This window comes from Cololabis saira, chromosome 7, assembly GCF_033807715.1.
Source record: "Cololabis saira isolate AMF1-May2022 chromosome 7, fColSai1.1, whole genome shotgun sequence".
Classification (NCBI taxonomy): Eukaryota; Metazoa; Chordata; class Actinopteri; order Beloniformes; family Belonidae; genus Cololabis; species Cololabis saira.
Window position 1 is genome coordinate 679,469 of NC_084593.1, and position 20,939 is coordinate 700,407.

The following is a 20,939-nucleotide window of genomic DNA, read 5'->3' on the forward strand; positions in this document are numbered from 1 at the left end:
TTTTTAATCTTGCAATTTTGACTTTTTTCTCGAAATTTTGACTTTTTTCTCGACATTTCGACTTTTTTCTCGAAGTGCATAATGAAAAATAAATCTTCCCCCAGTTCTAACTAATATAGAAACATGCAGCATGTGTTTCTTCATTCTAAGGCTTATACAAGACTTTTCATTTTTGCGGCTCCAGACATGTTTGTTTTTTGTGTTTTTGGTCCAATATGGATCGAAAACATGTTGGGTTTAGACCCCTGGTTTATATCTATCTAAATAGATTGTGTAATTTTAGACCAGTTTGGAAATTTCACTCAGAACAGAAAACAGGAGACAGAATCTAGTTTATCCGTTTATCTTCATCATCATCTTCATCATCATCACCCCCCCCCTCATGGTGAACTAAGGCACATTCCAGGTGACGTTCCAGTTCTCTGGTTCCAGTCTGGACCAGGTCCAGGTCCAGGTCCAGGTCCAGGTCCAGGTCTTTGGTTAAATCAGTTAAATCCTGGTTACAATGATTGATCAGCACATTCATCAATAATCAATAATCAATAATCCCAGCTAATCAATCACAGCTGGTTCGTTTTGGTTCAGAGCTGGTCCAGTTCTAGACCAGGACCTGGTCCAGTTCTAGACCAGGACCTGGTCCAGTTCTAGACCAGGACCTGGTCCAGTTCTAGACCAGGACCTGGTCCAGTTCTAGACCAGGACCTGGTCCAGTTCTAGACCCAGGTCCAGGACCTGGTCCAGTTCTAGACCTGGACCTGGTCCAGTCCGGTCCGGTTCCCTCTGATTTCAAGAGAAATATGTGCAAAAACAAGGAAAGTGACAAAACAGCAGAGTCCAGCAGGTCCGGTCCAAAAGGACCAGAACCAGGACCAGGACCTGGTCCACTTGGACCAGGTCCTGGTCCTGGTCCAAGTGGACCAGAACCAGGTCCGGGCCTGGTTCAGGTTCTGGTCCAAGTGGACCAGAACCAGAACCTGGTTCTGGTTCTGGTCCACTTGGACCAGGACCAGAATGTAAAGCTTCAAGTGACGGAAGCAGCTTTGGTTTTGGCTGCACCGGTCCGGTTCCCATCCCGGTTCTCCAGGTGACCCCGGTTCTCCAGGTGACCCCGGTTCTCCAGGTGACCCTGGTTCTCCAGGTGACCCCGGTTCTCCAGGTGACCCTGGTACCCTTGAGGGCCGGCCCTGAGGGACCGGGAACCTGGGGGGACCAGGTTCTCCCGGTTCCCTTGATCCCCCCTTGGTCCCCAGTCCGGGTCCCTGGTCCGGTCCTTCAGGTCCCAGTCCCCGGTCCAGGACCAGGTCCCCGGTCCAGGACCAGGTCCAGGTCCGGTCCTCAGGGCCGGCCCACGTCCACGGTGATCAGCGTGTAAAGGTCCAGCTTCTCCAGCTTCACCAGCTTGTAGCTCAGAGAGCTGATGCCGTCAGAGTTCCGGGTCCTGGTCCAGGTCCTGGTCCAGGTCCAGGTCCAGGTCCAGGACCGGTCCTCAGGGCCGGCCCACGTCCACGGTGATCAGCGTGTAAAGGTCCAGCTTCTCCAGCTTCACCAGCTTGTAGCTCAGGGAGCTGATGCCGTCAGAGTTCATGGTCTCCCTGGTGTGAGCAATCCGGTTGAACCTGGAACCAGCAGAACCAGCAGAACAGTCAGAACCAGCAGAAAATAAAGAAATTAATCTAAATTTAACGTTTCCTGAAACATTAGAAAGAAACGAACTAAGCCAACTAGTCAGCCTTCCGATTGGTCGGTCAGGGACCAATCAGAAACCTCATCCTCTGTTGCTGCTCTCAGTCCTTGATGTTATCAGACGGCTCGGTCCGTTCTGAACCAGGTCCACAGATGTTCCTGAGAGGGGAGGGTTAGTGGGGGCAGAGTCACCTTTGTACATTCCACCAGGGAGATTGTGACCAGAGCGATCGGCCAAAACCGCTGTGTCAAGGTCAGATTATAGAATCAACAATTATATTGAAAAGAACAGACAGACTCAGTAATTTTCCGTCTGCCTTCAGTCTCTATTTAATTACAGGTTAACTGGTTTAATTACAGGTTAACTGGTTTAATTACAGGTTAACTGGTTTAATTACAGGGTTAACTGGTTTAATTACAGGGTTAACTGGTTTAATTACAGGTTAACTGGTTTAATTACAGGGTTAACTGGTTTAATTACACGGTAAACTGGTTTAATTACAGGGTTAACTGGTTTAATTACAGGGTTAACTGGTTTAATTACAGGTTAACTGGTTTAATTACAGGTTAACTGGTTTAATTACAGGGTTAACTGGTTTAATTACAGGGTTAACTGGTTTAATTACACGTTAACTGGTTTAATTACAGGTTAACTGGTTTAATTACAGGTTAACTGGTTTAATTACAGGTTAACTGGTTTAATTACAGGGTTAACTGGTTTAATTACAGGTTAACTGGTTTAATTACAGGTTAACTGGTTTAATTACAGGTTAACTGGTTTAATTACAGGGTTAACTGGTTTAATTACAGGTTAACTGGTTTAATTACAGGTTAACTGGTTTAATTACAGGGTTAACTGGTTTAATTACAGGGTTAACTGGTTTAATTACAGGGTAAACTGGTTTAATTACAGGTTAACTGGTTTAATTACAGGGTTAACTGGTTTAATTACAGGTTAACTGGTTTAATTACAGGGTTAACTGGTTTAATTACACGGTAAACTGGTTTAATTACAGGGTTAACTGGTTTAATTACAGGTTAACTGGTTTAATTACAGGTTAACTGGTTTAATTACAGGGTTAACTGGTTTAATTACAGGGTTAACTGGTTTAATTACACGTTAACTGGTTTAATTACAGGTTAACTGGTTTAATTACAGGTTAACTGGTTTAATTACACGTTAACTGGTTTAATTACAGGTTAACTGGTTTAATTACAGGTTAACTGGTTTAATTACACGTTAACTGGTTTAATTACAGGTTAACTGGTTTAATTACAGGGTTAATTCAATTCAATTCAATTCAATTTTATTTATATAGCGTCTAATACAACAGAGTTGTCTCTAGACGCTTTACAGAGACCCATACCCAGAACATGACCCCCGAGCAGATATTACATAAACAATGGCAGGTAAAAAACTCCCCTAGTGGGAGAAAAACCTTAAGCCAAACAGTGGCAAGGAAAAACTCCCCTTTAGGAGGGAAGAAACCTTGAGCAGGACCAGGCTCATCAGGGGGGACCCTCCTGCCGAGGGCCAGACTGGTGGGTCAGGGACGGCAACAGCACAGCAGGCAGGTGGAAGCAGCAACGGGATGACCGGGGGTGGGGACCGCAGGCCAGCACACAGCTCCCGAAGCTCCGGCCCAATCAGCAAGTCCCAGGTTGGGGTGCAGGGTCAGGAAAAGACTTGTGCTCCGTAATGCAAGCTACAAGCCACCCATGGCCACCTGCAGGACAAAAGAGAGAAAAGGGAGGAGAAGGGGGGGGCAGCAACGGGATGACCAGGGGTGGGGACCGCAGGCCAGCACACAGCTCCCGAAGCTCCGGCCCAATCAGCAAGTCCCAGGTTGGGGTGCAGGGTCAGGGAAAGACTTGTGCTCCGTAATGCAAGCTACAAGCCACCCACGACCACCTGCAGGTTCCGGTGTCCGGCAAAGGATGCTGCAACATGGACAAAAGAGAGAAAAGGGAGGAGAAGGGGGGGCCAGCACAAGAAACTACAGGAGCGACTCTGACACACTAAAGTTTACACTACCTAGAGATTTACCAACACCAGCTAGAGGTTTACTAAACACTAACTATAGGCTTTACTAAACAGAAAGGTTTTAAGTTTAGTTTTAAAGGTGGAGGTGGAGTCAGCCTCCTTAACCCAGATTGGAAGTTGGTTCCAAAGTAATGGTGCCTGATAGCAGAACGCCCGCCCTCCAAATCTACATTTAGATACTCTAGGAACTACGAGTAAACCTGCACTCTGAGAACGGAGAGCTCTGACAGGAACATAAGGCACTATCAGGTCTTGCAAATAATGCGGAGCTAAGCCGTTTTGGGCTTTATATGAAAGTAATAAAATTTTAAATTGGATTCTGAATTTTACGGGTAACCAATGGAGCGACGCTAACACTGGAGAGACGTGGTCTCTCCTGCTAATTCCTGTCAGTACTCGTGCTGCTGCATTTTGGATCAGCTGGAGCCTATTCAGCAAATTACTTGGACATCCTGCTAACAACACATTACAGTAATCTAGTCTAGAAGATACAAACGCATGAACTAGTTTTTCTGCATCACTCTGTGAGAGGATTTTCCTAATCTTTGCAATATTACGGAGATGGAAAAAGGCTATTTTACAAACCTGATTGACATATGGTTTAAACGACAAATCCTGATCGAAAATAACACCAAGATTTCTCACAGTTGCACTGGAAGCCATCGCAACACCATCTAATCCCTTCCTAAGATGCTCTGGACCAAGAATGATAACCTCTGTTTTATCTGAATTTAGAAGCAGGAAATTTCTGGACATCCAGTCCTTGATGTCCCTAAGACATGCCTGAAGTTTAACTAACGGTTCTGTTTCATCCGGCTTCATAGACAAATAGAGCTGCGTATCATCAGCATAACAATGAAAGTGTATGCCGTGATTCTGGATTATACTTCCCAACGGCTGCATGTATAAACTGAACAAGATTGGCCCTAGCACTGAACCCTGCGGAACACCATAACAGACCCTTGACTGTTCTGAAGAAACCTCATGTACATGAACAAACTGGAACCTGTCAGATAGATATGATTTAAACCAACATAGAGCTGTCCCTTTAATCCCAACAACATGCTCTAACCTGTGCAGTAAAATGCCATGATCTATAGTGTCAAAAGCAGCACTGAGGTCCAGTAGAACCAGTATGGACACTAATCCCTTATCTGAGGCCATAAGGAGGTCATTCGTGACTCGAACAAGTGCTGTCTCTGTGCTATGATGCATTCTGAACCCTGACTGAAAGACTTCAAACAGATCATTTCTATACAAATAGTCACATAACTGGCTTGAAACTGCCTTTTCCAGAATTAGGTTAACGGTTTAATTACAGGGTTAACGGTTTAATTACAGGTTAACTGGTTTAATTACACGTTAACTGGTTTAATTACACGTTAACTGGTTTAATTACACGGTTAACTGGTTTAATTACACGTTAACTGGTTTAATTACAGGTTAACTGGTTTAATTACAGGGTTAACTGGTTTAATTACAGGTTAACTGGTTTAATTACACGTTAACTGGTTTAATTACAGGTTAACTGGTTTAATTACACGTTAACTGGTTTAATTACAGGTTAACTGGTTTAATTACACGTTAACTGGTTTAATTACAGGTTAACTGGTTTAATTACACGTTAACTGGTTTAATTACACGTTAACTGGTTTAATTACAGGTTAACTGGTTTAATTACACGGTTAACTGGTTTAATTACAGGTTAACTGGTTTAATTACACGTTAACTGGTTTAATTACAGGTTAACTGGTTTAATTACAGGGTTAACTGGTTTAATTACACGTTAACTGGTTTAATTACAGGTTAACTGGTTTAATTACAGGTTAACTGGTTTAATTACAGGTTAACTGGTTTAATTACACGGTTAACTGGTTTAATTACACGGTTAACTGGTTTAATTACAGGTTAACTGGTTTAATTACAGGGTTAACTGGTTTAATTACACGTTAACTGGTTTAATTACAGGTTAACTGGTTTAATTACAGGGTTAACTGGTTTAATTACAGGTTAACTGGTTTAATTACAGGGTTAACTGGTTTAATTACAGGGTTAACTGGTTTAATTACACGTTAACTGGTTTAATTACAGGTTAACTGGTTTAATTACAGGGTTAACTGGTTTAATTACAGGGTTAACTGGTTTAATTACAGGGTTAACTGGTTTAATTACAGGTTAACTGGTTTAATTACAGGTTAACTGGTTTAATTACAGGGTTAACTGGTTTAATTACAGGGTTAACTGGTTTAATTACACGTTAACTGGTTTAATTACAGGTTAACTGGTTTAATTACAGGTTAACTGGTTTAATTACACGTTAACTGGTTTAATTACAGGTTAACTGGTTTAATTACACGGTTAACTGGTTTAATTACACGGTTAACTGGTTTAATTACAGGTTAACTGGTTTAATTACACGTTAACTGGTTTAATTACAGGTTAACTGGTTTAATTACAGGGTTAACGGTTTAATTACAGGGTTAACGGTTTAATTACAGGGTTAATTGGTTTAATTACAGGGTTAACTGGTTTAATTACACGTTAACTGGTTTAATTACACGGTTAACTGGTTTAATTACAGGTTAACTGGTTTAATTACAGGTTAACTGGTTTAATTACAGGTAAACTGGTTTAATTACAGGTTAACTGGTTTAATTACAGGTTAACTGGTTTAATTACAGGTTAACTGGTTTAATTACACGGTTAACTGGTTTAATTACACGTTAACTGGTTTAATTACAGGGTTAACTGGTTTAATTACACGTTAACTGGTTTAATTACAGGGTTAACTGGTTTAATTACAGGTTAACTGGTTTAATTACAGGTTAACTGGTTTAATTACAGGTTAACTGGTTTAATTACAGGGTTAACTGGTTTAATTACAGGTTAACTGGTTTAATTACACGGTTAACTGGTTTAATTACAGGTTAACTGGTTTAATTACAGGTTAACTGGTTTAATTACACGGTTAACTGGTTTAATTACAGGTTAACTGGTTTAATTACAGGTTAACTGGTTTAATTACAGGTTAACTGGTTTAATTACACGTTAACTGGTTTAATTACAGGGTTAACTGGTTTAATTACAGGTTAACTGGTTTAATTACACGTTAACTGGTTTAATTACACTGTTAACTGGTTTAATTACACGTTAACTGGTTTAATTACAGGTTAACTGGTTTAATTACACGTTAACTGGTTTAATTACATGGTTAATTGGTTTAATTACAGGTTAACTGGTTTAATTACAGGTTAACTGGTTTAATTACAGGTTAACTGGTTTAATTACACGTTAACTGGTTTAATTACACGTTAACTGGTTTAATTACACGTTAACTGGTTTAATTACATGGTTAATTGGTTTAATTACAGGTTAACTGGTTTAATTACAGGTTAACTGGTTTAATTACACGGTTAACTGGTTTAATTACACGTTAACTGGTTTAATTACAGGTTAACTGGTTTAATTACACGGTTAACTGGTTTAATTACACGTTAACTGGTTTAAGTACAGGGTTAACTGGTTATCTGGTGTAACTACATGTGTGACCAGGGTTAACCCGGTTAACCCAGTCGGTACTGGGTGACCCGGCTGGGCGGTACCGTGTGACCCGGCAGGGCGGTACCGGGTGGGCGACCCGGTTAACACGGTTGACCCGGGTATAGGCGGTACCGGTACCTCTGAGGGTTGGGCTCGTTCTGCTTGTCCCGGTTGTGTCGGATCATCCGGCACCGGCCGATTTCCCCGCTGGGCCTGGACACGGACATTCCCCGGAACACGATCCTGGGGAGAGAGGAGAGGGTGACCCGGTGGACCAGAACCATCCAGAACCCTCCAGAACCACCTGGACCCCCCCAGACCGACCCAGAACCCCGACCCGGCCCAGGGTCCGGCACCACCGGGGATCAGCAACCCGCGGCTCTAGAGCCACACGCAGCTCTTTAGCGCCGCCCTGGTGGCTCCTGGAGCTTTTTCAAAAATGTTTGACCCATTTTTTTCTCTCCTTTTTTTCCTGTTTTTCTTCCTTTTTCGTTTCCTTTTTAATCTCGACACTTCTCGAAATTTTTACTTTTTTCTAAACCTTTCGACCTTTTTTTCTCGACATTTTGACTTTCTTCTCGAAATGCATAATGTGCAGCTGATCCAGAATGCAGCAGCACGAGTACTGACAGGAATCAGCAGGAGAGACCACGTCTCTCCAGTGTTAGCGTCGCTACATTGGCTACCTGTAAAATTCAGAATCCAATTTAAAATTTTATTACTTGCATATAAAGCCCAAAACGGCTTAGCTCCGCAGTATTTACAAGACCTGGGGCCTCATTTAAAATGGACTGCGTAGGATTCATACTAAAAGTGCACGTACGCTCAAAAGCCGAAAATGCCGGGCGCAAAATGCCGGATCAATAAAACCATGTGCACGCAGATTTGCACGCAACGTTCCTTTATGAATCACAGACCTGCGCAGCTGAATCCGCCTCTAATCCCGCCCTCTACACGCCCATAAATGCATATGGATGAGCCTACTGAGCATGCGCAGTGGCTTCCTGCAACCTGTTTGGCGTCAGAATGAATTAGAAGTAGCAGCCACCGTGACACTGACTTTCACGGAGACCTAGATGTTGTAGATGATGTGGAGGACAGGAAAACCACATTATTTGGTGGTCACAGTAAAAGTTAGAATAACTATATAAATAGTATACAATAAAATAAAGCGAGTGAGTGGCAGCACGCCGTTGCTGCACTAAACGCCGTGAGTTCCCCGGCGCAACAGGGGGGACATGCCCCCCCGTCTTTTCAAAATCATGTTTTTTTTCCCCTTACTTTTTACAGTTTAAAAACTAACGGTAGGCTCAGCCTTAAACTGCAAATTATCAAGACACTGTATGAAAGCGATACGAAAACGGCCGCGCAGCCCCGCTTCACCCCCCGCCCCCCCTCCTCCTCTCCCGTCTCCCCTCAGAGCTGCTCAGGGCGGGTTTATGGTTCCGCGTCACCGACGCAGAGCCTACGGCGTAGGGTGCGCGTCCCCGCGTACCCTACGCCGTAGGCCCTGCGTCGTTTTAACGCGGGACCATAATTTAGGCACCATACACCTGCACGTAAAGGTTTCACGCGCGCGTAAAACTCATATATATAAAAAAATCTGAGTCCCTTTAGGGGCTCCGTGGGGCCCCTAAACGCAGCCCCTCATTTGTTCTGTCCTAAAGCGGTGGGTGAAGAAGAGGCTGCAGCAGCAGCAGAGTCCTGACTGACAGCTAAGCTTCACACACAGAGAAACACGATCAGCGCTATTTTATTTTATTTTATTATTTTATTATTTTAAGTCTGATATATGTTGTGATGTGTGATGACATTATTAAGAGTATGACATGAATCTGGCTTCATTTCACCACCTCAATCCCTGCGTCGCCAGTTCCCCGTGTCTTAAGTAAATTCCTACGGGAGGGTCCTGGCTGCCGTAAAGATAAGCAGATTTTTCGGTTAGTTTTTTCTTTTTAGATCTGATTTGCGTAGATGGCGGCTTCCGCAACTTTCAAGTGCTTTTTCTGCGCAAGCAAGCTTTATAGATGAGGCCCCTGATAGTGCCTTATGTTCCTGGCAGAGCTCTCCGTTCTCAGAGTGCAGGTTTACTCGTAGTTCCTAGAGTATCTAAATGTAGATTTGGAGGGCGGGCGTTCTGCTATCAGGCACCATTACTATGGAACCAACTTCCAATCTGGGTTAAGGAGGCTGACACCACCTCCACCTTTAAAACTAAACTTAAAACCTTTCTGTTTAGTAAAGCCTATAGTTAGTGTTTAGTAAACCTCTAGCTGGTGTTGGTAAATCTCTAGGTAGTGTAAACTCTAGTGTGTTAGAGTCAGTAGTCATAGTTGCAGCTATAGAACAAGACTATAATAGTTAGTCTCAAATATAGCTTGGTGGTAGATATGCTGCTATAGGCCTATGCTGCAGGGGGGCACCGACATGATCCGCTGGGCGGTGCCTCTCACCCTTCTTCTCCTCTCCTCTTCCCTTCCTCTCTTCTCCATTACCATTTTTATTTATTATAAATATCTCATAGCTATCGTTTTTGTCCATCGTTCCTGTAGTTTCTTGTGCCGGCCCCTGTGAGGTAAATCAACCTTTGAACTTGTTTTGTCATTGTGAAACTGTCACATGAGTGGCTAACAGAAGCCACATCAGCCACTTCCTGATCTACTAGGTTTTGAACTGTCCTGTGACAGGTCACCACTGTAATGTCAGGACTCAATCATACGTTATCACTTCCACCCATTGTCCACTACCCAATGTCTACTGTCTACTGTTTACTATGCATTGTCCTCATATGATCAATTCCTGTCAAAGTTTCTTAATAAAAGCATCTTCTAGAGGGAGGATCTTGGGGAAGCTCAGGAGTTCTCAATGAGGGCAGTTGCCCTGCACTCCTCTGCTCTCCCCCCTCCTGCAGGAGTGCGCTAAAAACTCATTCCAAGGTAGTCTCTGTGTCTTTTCTCATTATGAATTTATGTAATGCTGTGTTTAAACCTAACATTTTTGGTGACCGAAACCCGAGACCCCAACATCTGAGGCGTCAGGACGATGCCCGGTGACGGGGTTCCTCGAGCCAGGGAGGGCATCTGAGACTGGGTAAGAAATGCTCCTCTCGATAAATACCTAGGGTATTTAAATATGTTGCTTTAAAAGATGGGGTTATGGGGCTAAAGGGGTTAGCCTGTGGTCTGGGACCACTGTGGAGAAGTCATGGACTTCACCAACACCCACGGGTCTGGGGACCCAACGAGAGGAGGTTTCTATTTGGAATGGGGTTTTAGGTTTTTTGTGTATGTTTGTTTTGGCCAATGTGTGTTTTGTCTAATGTTCTTGTTTAATGTTCATGACTGAAACTGTTTATGGACAATGTTGTGGTTTCTAAAATTGTGAAGTCAAGTTTCAATTGTTCACTGAAAAGATCAGTGCTAAACTGTCAAAAAGGGAAACTTATGAGCTAAAAGAAACTTAAAGTTAAGAAAAATAGCTGGCTAAAATAGCAGATGCGTGGTTAAACGGAAACTTATGCCTAAAATAATTTCTAAAAGATGCTTAATATGGGAGACGTCCCTACAAACTAGGAAATAAAAGCTAGTGAAAAAATATTGTGCAAAATAATATACAGGAACTTTAAAAGATTGAAAATCAATTAATTTAAGGCTAAAAGCAAAAACTGATCAAAATGTTCAAAATGCAAGCAAGAGAAAAAGAATAAAATTATGAAAGTTGTGAAAAAGAATGGTATAAGAAATGTGATTTGATGGGAAATTGGGAAGTGGATGAGAGAGCCTGCTGCAAAATGTTGCAGCAGTCCAAAGGTCGTGACAAGCTGCAGCTCTGTGTCTATGTGTATAAACGGCTACAGCAGAGTGTGTAATCAGCTGCAGATCAGATTGTTTGTGTAAGAAGTGCTACGAGAAGCTGCATGGGATGAGGCTTGGTGGATCCAGAGGGAGTGTCTTCTCATTTGGAGACTGGTGAGTGTTAAATTTTCTATGGGGAAATGTTTGTTAAAATGATACAAATAACTGTATTTGGATCTGTGTCTGCAAAGGAGACTTTTTGTCTGCTGGAAAACACAAGAGCTTCAGAGGGTGTTTTGTTTAGTGTTTCAAGTGAGAAACTCCCCTCTTGAGGAGGCAGAGAAATTGAGTAATATAGTTTTCTATCATTCTAAGCCCTGAATGAAGGTGTAGTGATGTAGAATTGTCAAATGGGGTTAATTCACTGTTGAATGATTGCAGATCACTTTTGTAATACTGTTTTTGGTCTATGTATGTTTTAATCGTATGGAAAGGTGACTGTGACATGAGTGTGAAACAAATCAATAATTTGTCTTTACTTTGTCTGTCTTGAAGTCACATACTGATACTGATCTAGGGCTGCAGCTATCAAATATTTTTGTAATCAAGTATTCTACTGAAAATTCCATTGATTAATCGAGTAATCGGATAAACATATTTTTGTTTAGTTAAAGAAAAATTCTAAATATACATAAGATGTTAGATGTTAGTTGACATCACTAGGACTAAGTTATGTGGTACAGTGGGTTCATGGCTGTGCATTTGAAGACCTTGTTGATGTTGAAGATCCTTGTTTCTAACCTAGAAATGCCATTGCACCTGGTGTCACACATAACTTAAAAGGTTGGGTGTTTTTTCCACGTGTTTCAATTGAACTTTCATTTGTGTCAAGCTAATTTTATGTTCTAGTTAAGTTTTAAGTGAGAGTATTGGCAGTGTTCAAAATAAAATTATGAGACCTGCTGTATTGGAGCACATTAGGCACCAGCGCTACTTGTTTTATCCATGAATGATTACAGAGCTGAAATTGTAAACTACCCAGTTTAGCTTTATTACGTTTTTATTTGTCTGACATTTTCTGCCTTTTCTTTTAATTAAAACTGTAGCGGGAACAGAGGTTTATGTACCGGGTAAGGACTGATTTATGGTTCCACGTTACAACAACGTAAAATGGGGCGCGTCGCTGCGTAGCCGTGGCAAAAGAGCCTGCATGGCAGCGCAGCACCGCCAGCCCGACCAGCGCTCTCTGCCCTCGCCAGAGAGCGGCGTAGGCTGCGGCGTAGGCTCTGGGTCGATTTAATGCGGGACAATGATTTTGGCTTTAGAGGGGGAACATGGGAGAAGAGACCAGAAGAATATAGCGTGGATTAAAAATAAAAGTTAAACGCTGAGCTACATGTGTCTCCCGTCAGGGCCATTACAGACTGCCTGAGCATGGCATGTTATAAAAATCAAACATGCCTGCCGCCTCTTTCTTCCCCCTTTAAGCTCTCCCCCCTTTACGCAGCGTCAGCATGTTGTGTTGCATTAAATGTAGTCGGGGCGTGTGACGGCCTGCCCCTCTCCCTCCTGATTGGTCATTCTGCTTCCTGGATGGAAGTTGTGGCAGGTCGTCAGCCCAATTGGCCTCACTTGTGTGTGTGTGTGTGTGTGTGTGTGTGTGTGTGGGAGCCAGGGTATTTAGGGGCTGGTTCTGGGTTTCCACCTGCCAATGGGGAACTAAGTATTCTTTCCTCCTGCACAATACTTGCACTCAGCATACTTCATTCACCCACACACAGCATACATGACTGACACTCTACATTTAAACCTACATATACTTTTGGTTTGTTTTGATTTAATTTTTACTTTAATAAATTACATTTTTGAATTTGGTGACTCATGTGTGGACTCCCTCTTTGTCACTAACTGGCCCGGTGTGTGACAAAATGGTGGCTCGCCCTTTGGTCTGACTATTGATTTTTGATGCTGGCATATGGTTTGTGTTCCTGTTAGGAATTTTAGTTTGGCCGTAGTTGTATTTGGAGTTATTTAAAGGTTTATCTTATCTTATCTTATCTTATTGGTAGCACCTGTTGAAGCCAATTAGTTAGGTGCCAGTGTTGGGAGTTCCACATATGATTCTTCTCTCCCTGATTTTCAGTTTTGAAGGAGGTTTTGGTCGGTGGAGTTTGGGAGTAGGAAAGCATCTGTCCTTAAGTTTTGTTTTTGTGGTTTGTAATGCTTTGGTTGCAATAAATAAGGTGAGGGTTGGAACTTTGAGACTGGTCTTGGGGAAGGTGTGTTTTCCTCTGTCCATATTGGCAGAGTTTTCTTATTTTAGTTTGAGTTGGAGATTGCCGGTAGTCCTGTTATCGGTTTTGTTTAAGGTTATAGATTTACCTGGTTTTTCTTTAGTGGGGAAAGTGCATGGTCCGACGGCCCATTGCGCGGCTGGCCCTGTGCTTACCCCTCTTTTGTTCTTTTTGGCCGGGATCTCCATCTCCTTTTGGTTCTTTACTTTTGGGTTTACCTTTTTTCCTTGTTTATTTTTCCCCCAGGCTTTGTTTGTGGTTCCAACACTTAAAGTATTGATTTATTTATTTTTTCTTTGTCACTTTGTGTAGATAGTGTAGCATGGCATCTGTAGTGGATGAATTTGTTGATTCGCCGTCAGCAGCACTATTAGATCAGTGTACTAAGGACCAGTTGCTGCTAATTGCTGAGAAGTATGAGCTTGAAGTAGCAGATAGAAAATTAAAGGAGTCTGTTAAAGTGTGAAGGCAGTTTTGTTGGAGAAAGGAATTCTTAAACCTGGTGTGGGGACTCGTTCTTCAGTTTCTGCAGATACTGTTTTGAGTTTTGAGCAACAAAAGGAACTTTTGTTGTTAAAGCAAAAAACATGAATGGCAGCATAGAAAGCTAAGCTTAATTCAAGAGGGTAAATTGTCAGGTTCGGCTGATGGTGAAGGCCCTCGGTATCAGTCTGGTGCATCAGTGTCATCTAATACGAGGCTTTGAGATGGTGAAATTAAACGATTCCCCGAGGCAGAGAAAATTCCTCGATCATTTTTTGTAATCGAATTACTCGAATTATTCGAGGAATCGTTTCAGCCCTAGTTTCGTCCCGTAAAATGGGCGCCGCTGTGTTTTGGATACAGTGGAGTGAGGCGTGTTCATGAGCCTATTGTCATTTGCATGTCAGTCAGTGACATTTTACACAGGAAAGGAGTGTGTGGAGAAGAAACAAACCCGTTGAACAATCTTTTTAGAAAAGAAGAACTCTGAGTGCATACTAGCCTATTCACACTGAAAATGTGTACATTTGTGATCAGTGTTGCTACCATTTAGGTTTGGAGTTCATCTGAAATGCACCAATTGAGTTTGCTTAGTGTAGTTTGAGGAGAAGTAATTTCCACATATGCACTAATACACAAAACCCACACGCAGATGATCTGAAGTTTGTGTTTAAAGTTCAGTGGGTTTTTGTCTGCTTAGTTTACACATCGGAATTTATCCCACAATTTTCTTAAGACTTCTATAAGTCTTCATAGAAGAGCATGCATTTGCATTACAGCATGCAAACAGAAGATTAAGTATCTCCTGAAGACTATATGATTAATCTGGAGACAATTTTCTGGTATTCCTTTTGGGCGTGCTACAATAGAGCTCAACAACAGTTGAGAAGGCATTATTTGATAGAATGCTTCCTTTCAGTCCAACGTTTTGTGACAATGACTTATTGTTTATATATATATAAGTTCACTGAAGACTACTTTTTACGTTACAGGAGAGTTGCTGCACTGACAGTTTTTGTGTGGTGTTACTTTCATTTAAACCATAACCCACTTGGATTGCAATGAGAACATTTTGAAATAGGAGAGTTCTGTGGTCCTTGAGATAGGAGACAGAATTTAACAGGTTTTGCCCCCTTCTAATCTAAGGGGATCTGGGGGATCTCTCTGGGACGTAGAGATAACCTACCCTAGAGAATCATTAAGTCAAACTTGCTGACTTGCCAGGGTGCATAGGTCAAGAAGTGGGAAAACCACTTATCTGGGGAGGAGTCAGGACTCAGACAGCCCTGACCCCCCTCTATCCCCTGTTGACATTCGAAACAATGCTCTTGCAAAAAGAGAAACGCATTTGGCTAAATGAAGGTGCTGCTGTAACTTCAGAAGGCCTCTGTGTGGTGCGAAGCAGACCGGGCCTTCCAAAGAATCTGTTCCCCCTGGTGGATAAATTGAGCCATGGGAAGTCCCATAGCTCAAACAGGAGGGATGAATAGTATAGTACACAAAGAATTAAATACTAAATACCCTTTAAAAATTTTTTGTAGGGTCTTTCCGACATGTTGCAGATACAATATGCAAGGCAATATGAGGCCTAAGAGAGGTCAGTGTCGTGAAAGGACCTATCCATTTGAAGTTGTTCATATGGATTTCATTCTTGGAGTGAACTAATGGCCTGTTAAATTAAGGCTCAGGAAAGCCATGGCCTGAATGACGGCCATTAGTCGGAATGTACATGAGAATGTTCAAAAGTTCTTGTGGGCTGCTGGTTTCTGCTCTCTCTCTCTCTCTCCTAGCAGGAACTGCTGAAACCAGATCCAGATCCTGATTGGTGAGACGAAAAACATGGTCATCACCCCGTCAGGATGGCCCCTTTGTGGTCTAGATCAGGACACCGACAGCAGTAAAGATGGCTGAACGATCTACATGCGTCCACCAGTTGCAGTGAAAGCTAGCCTGAAGATGACTAGCCCAAACTGACTTGCGACAACAGACTGGAGAGGAGCTCCGAGAGATGGAAGAAACTTTTCCACTAAGGACTCATGCTGACATGTTAGGAATTGTTCCTTAAACTCTTTACTTGCATTGCTGTGTTGTAATATGATTACACTGATGTACGTTCATAAACTGGTGCTGAAGCTAATGTTACCAAAACTATAGCCGAATTACGTCAGTTAGCCAAAGTTGTGTCAGAAGACAGACGCTCAGCAGGAGACCACTTTTGGGTCCTGGCTGACTTCCGGCCCCTGGACTGACATAATGGCTAGATTATGATTTCGATTATTACTGTCCTATGGCAGCACGGTGGCTTAGTGGTTAGCACTGTTGCCTCACAGCAAGAAGGTCCCCGGTTCGACTCCCAGGCCCGGCAGGGGCCTTTCTGTGTGGAGTTTGCATGTTCTCCCCGTGCTTGCGTGGGTTTTCTCCGGGTACTCCGGCTTCCTCCCACAGTCCAAAAACATGCATATTAGGTTAATTGGTGATTATAAATTGTCCCCGTGTTTGTGTGTCTATATGTGGCCCTGTGATGGACTGGTGACCTGTCCAGGGTGTAACCCCTGCCTCTCACCTAAAAAATAAGCTGGGATAGGCTCCAGCAGACCCCCGTGACCCCGCAAGGGATAAAGCGGGTAAGATAATGAATGAATGAATTATTACTGTCCTTGTATGGTTCTGAGTGTATCATTCTGTGTCTAAGTGCAATGATCCAAAGAACCATCCAACCATCCACTGGACTAAGGAAGTTAGTCCAGTATTGCCAACAACTCCATCGAACTCTAACTGAGGACAAGCTGTTTATGATAACACTGGAGTATAGATTGTTTCATTTTGTTTACTGTGAAATGTTTTAAGCTTTTATGTGTCTTGGCCAGAGTGATCGCTCACTAGGAGGGTCGGAGAGGAATTTTGCCCCATATAATCGGGTTTTCGCCTCTCCCTTGACATATAATTACGCGATAAGCCCTAGCTATTTCTTAAATGTTTGACCTTAAATGTTTATGAGGCTATTATTCTAAGCCTAATGGACGGATTTTAGTTGAAGTTTCAAATTGACAAGAGTAGGGAAATGTGAGGTAAATCAACCTTTGAACTTGTTTTGTCATTGTGAAACTGTCACATGAGTGGCTAACAGAAGCCACATCAGCCACTTCCTGATCTACTAGGTTTTGAACTGTCCTGTGACAGGTCACCACTGTAATGTCAGGACTCAATCATACGTTATCACTTCCACCCATTGTCCACTACCCAATGTCTACTGTCTACTGTTTACTATGCATTGTCCTCATATGATCAATTCCTGTCAAAGTTTCTTAATAAAAGCATCTTCTAGAGGGAGGATCTTGGGGAAGCTCAGGAGTTCTCAATGAGGGCAGTTGCCCTGCACTCCTCTGCTCTCCCCCCTCCTGCAGGAGTGCGCTAAAAACTCATTCCAAGGTAGTCTCTGTGTCTTTTCTCATTATGAATTTATGTAATGCTGTGTTTAAACCTAACACCCCCCTTTTTTCTCTTTTCTTCTCTTTTGTACATGGTGCAGCATCCTCTGCCGGTGGAGAAGAGCATCTCTGAATGCAAAACACCGGAACCTGCAGTGTGGGAGTGAGAGGGGCAGGGTGACGGCCCGGTCAGGGTGACGGCCCGGTGGTCAGGGTGACGGACCGGTCAGGGTAACGGTCAGGGTAACGGCCCGGTCAGGGTAACGGCCCGGTCAGGGTGACGGACCGATCAGGATAACGGCCCGGTCAGGGTAACGGCCCGGTCAGGGTGACGGCCCGGTCAGGGTGACGGACCGGTCAGGATAACGGCCCGGTCAGGGTGACGGCCCGGTCAGGGTGACGGCCCGGTCAGGGTGACGGACCGGTCAGGATAACGGCCCGGTCAGGGTGACGGCCCGGTCAGGGTGACGGCCCGGTCAGGGTGACGGCCCGGTCAGGATAACGGCCCGGTCAGGGTGACGGACCGGTCAGGGTGACGGACCGGTCAGGGTGACGGCCCGGTCAGGATAACGGCCCGGTCAGGGTAACGGCCCGGTCAGGGTAACGGCCCGGTCAGGATAACGGCCCGGTCAGGGTAACGGCCCGGTCAGGATAACGGCCCGGTCAGGATAACGGCCCGGTCAGGGTGACGGCCCGGTCAGGGTGACGGCCCGGTCAGGGTGACGGCCCGGTCAGGGTAACGGCCCGGTCAGGATGACGGCCCGGTCAGGGTGACGGCCCGGTCAGGGTAACGGCCCGGTCAGGATAACGGCCCGGTCAGGGTAACGGCCCGGTCAGGGCCCGGTCAGGGTGACGGCCCGGTCAGGGTAACGGCCCGGTCAGGGTGACGGCCCAGTCAGGGTAACGGCCCGGTCAGGGTAACGGCCCGGTCAGGGTGACGGCCCGGTCAGGGTAACGGTCAGAGTAACGGCCCGGTCAGGGTAACGGTCAGGGTAACGGCCCGGTCAGGGTAACGGCCCGGTCAGGATAACGGCCCGGTCAGGGTAACGGCCCGGTCAGGGTAACGGCCCGGTCAGGGTAACGGCCCGGTCAGGGTAACGGCCCGGTCAGGATAACGGCCCGGTCAGGGCAACGGCCCGGTCAGGGTAACGGCCCGGTCAGGGTAACGGCCCGGTCAGGGTAACGGCCCGGTCAGGCGGGGGAGAGATTTGTCCGTCCTCCTCTCCCTGGCCCTGCCCCTTCTCAACCTTTCCCCGACCCTGCACCGACCCCCGGTCATCCCGTTGCTGCTTCCACCTGCATGTGTTCCTTCATTCTAATTCTGATACAAGACTTTTCATTTTTGTGACTCCAGACATATTAGTTTTTTGTGTTTTTGGTCCAATATGGATCTAAAACATGTTGGGTTGCCGACCCCTGGTCCAGGCCCCCCCAGAACCCCGACCCGGCCCCAGGGCCGGAACCACGTACCGGTTGTAGATGTCCCCCCCCCCCAGGTTAATTACCGGTTGTAGATGCCCCCCCCCCCCCCCCCAGGTTAATTACCGGTTGTAGATGTCCCCCCCCCCCCCCCCCCCCCAGGTTAATTACCGGTTGTAGATGTCCCCCCCCCCCCCCAGGTTAATTACCGGTTGTAGATGTCCCCCCCCCCCCCCCCCCCCCCCAGGTTAATTACCGGTTGTAGATGTCCCCCCCCCCCCCCAGGTTAATTACCGGTTGTAGATGCCCCCCCCCCCCCCCCAGGTCAATTACCGGTTGTAGATGTCCCCCCCCCCCCAGGTTAATTACCGGTTGTAGATGTCCCCCCCCCCCCAGGTTAATTACCGGTTGTAGATGCCCCCCCCCCCCCCCAGGTTAATTACCGGTTGTAGATGTCCCCCCCCCCCCCCCCCCCCCCAGGTTAATTACCGGTTGTAGATGTCCCCCCCCCCCCCCAGGTTAATTACCGGTTGTAGATGCCCCCCCCCCCCTACCGGTTGTAGATGTCGTCGTCCTCGCCCCCCCAGGTTAATTACCGGTTGTAGATGTCCCCCCCCCCCTACCGGTTGTAGATGTCGTCGTCCTCGCCCCCCCAGCCCCAGTAGTTGTTGGGGAAGCCGTTGATCTTCTGGAACTGTTCTCTGCTCAGCGACGACACGCCCCCAAAGTACTGGTTGTAGGGTAACCTGGGGGGGGCAGAAAATAAAAATAAAAACCTGGGGGGGGGGCAGAAAAATAAAAATAATAAAGTACTGGTTGTAGGGTAACCTGGGGGGGGGGAATAAAAATAATAAAGTACTGGTTGTAGGGTAACCTGGGGGGGGGGGGCAGAAAAATAAAAATAATAACCTGGGGGGGGGGCAGAAAAATAAAATAAAAACCTGGGGGGGGGGCAGAAAATAAAAATAAAAACCTGGGGGGGGGGCAGAAAAATAAAAATAATAACCTGGGGGGGGGGCAGAAAAATAAAAATAAAAACCTGGGGGGGGCAGAAAATAAAAATAAAAACCTGGGGGGGGCAGAAAATAAAAATAAAAACCTGGGGGGGGCAGAAAAATAAAAATAATACAGTACTGGTTGTGGGGTAACCTGGGGGGGGGGCAGAAAAATAAAAATAAAAACCTGGGGGGGGCAGAAAATAAAAATAATAAAGTACTGGTTGTAGGGTAACCTGGGGGGGGGAGAAAATAAAATAAAAACCTGGGGGGGCAGAAAATAAAAATAAAAACCTGGGGGGGGGCAGAAAATAAAAATAAAAACCTGGGGGGGGGCGGGGGGGACAGAAAAAATAACTATTTTAGAGGAAGATTTTCTTTTCATTATGCACTTAGAGAAAAAAGTCAAAATCTTGAGAAAAAAAGTCAAAATTTCATGAATAAAGTTGAAATGTTGGGAAAAAAGGTGAAATTTTTACTTTTGACTTTGAACATTAATCTCAACATTTCAACTTTTTTCTTGAAGGTCCAGATCGACAAAACAATCACAAAAACAGGACACGAGGTGTGTGTGTGTGTGTGTGCGTGCGTGCGTGCGTGCGTGCGTGCGTGTGTGTGCGCTAACAGGAAGTAGCAGCGTCCTGCTGCGTCAGCTCTCTTCCTCTTCCTGTTCCTGATCTCCCTCACAGGAAGCAGAAGCTGCAGGATCCAAACTAGAGGCTCCAGAACCAGGACCCTCCAGGACTCCCCGGACCAGGACCAGGACCCCCCACCTGAAGCCGAACTTGTCCATGGCGACGGAGAGGTGCCGGGGCTGGCTGAAGCAGCGGTACTGGTTCCCCAGGGTACCAGGACCACCAGGACCACCAGGGTACCAGGACCACCAGGGTACCAGGACCACCAGGGTACCAGGACCACCAGGGTACTAGGACCACCAGGGTACTAGGACCACCAGGGTACCAGGACCCCCCTGACCCCCCAGACCAGGACCAGGACCTACCTGAAGCCGAACTTGTCCATGGCGACGGAGAGGTGCCGGGGCTGGCTGAAGCAGCGGTACTGGTTCCTCCAGGGTACCAGGACCACCAGGGTACTAGGACCCCCCGGTCCCCCCTGTCCCCCCAGGACCAGGACCAGGACAAGGACCTACCTGAAGCCGAACTTGTCCATGGCCACCAACAGGTGGCGGGGCTGGCTGAAGCAGCGGTACTGGTTCCTCCAGGGTACCAGGACCACCAGGACCCTCCAGGACCCCCCTG

The 20,939-nt window shown here is 45.4% G+C and overlaps 1 protein-coding gene across 1 annotated transcript in view; it reads right to left on the reverse strand.

The window, feature by feature from the left end:
* Window positions 1–1,447: 1,447 nt before the first annotated feature.
* Window positions 1,448–20,939, reverse strand: part of b4galt1l (DP-Gal:betaGlcNAc beta 1,4- galactosyltransferase, polypeptide 1, like) — a 28,933-nt gene continuing 9,441 nt past the window's right edge. Inside the window, exons 4-6 of the mRNA XM_061724699.1 lie at window positions 19,309–19,431; window positions 7,406–7,510; window positions 1,448–1,616 (exon numbers count right to left, since the gene is read on the reverse strand). Of these exons, the coding sequence (XP_061580683.1) occupies window positions 1,487–1,616; window positions 7,406–7,510; window positions 19,309–19,431 (358 nt within the window). The 3' untranslated portion in view covers window positions 1,448–1,486. The remainder of the gene's footprint in view (window positions 1,617–7,405; window positions 7,511–19,308; window positions 19,432–20,939) is intronic.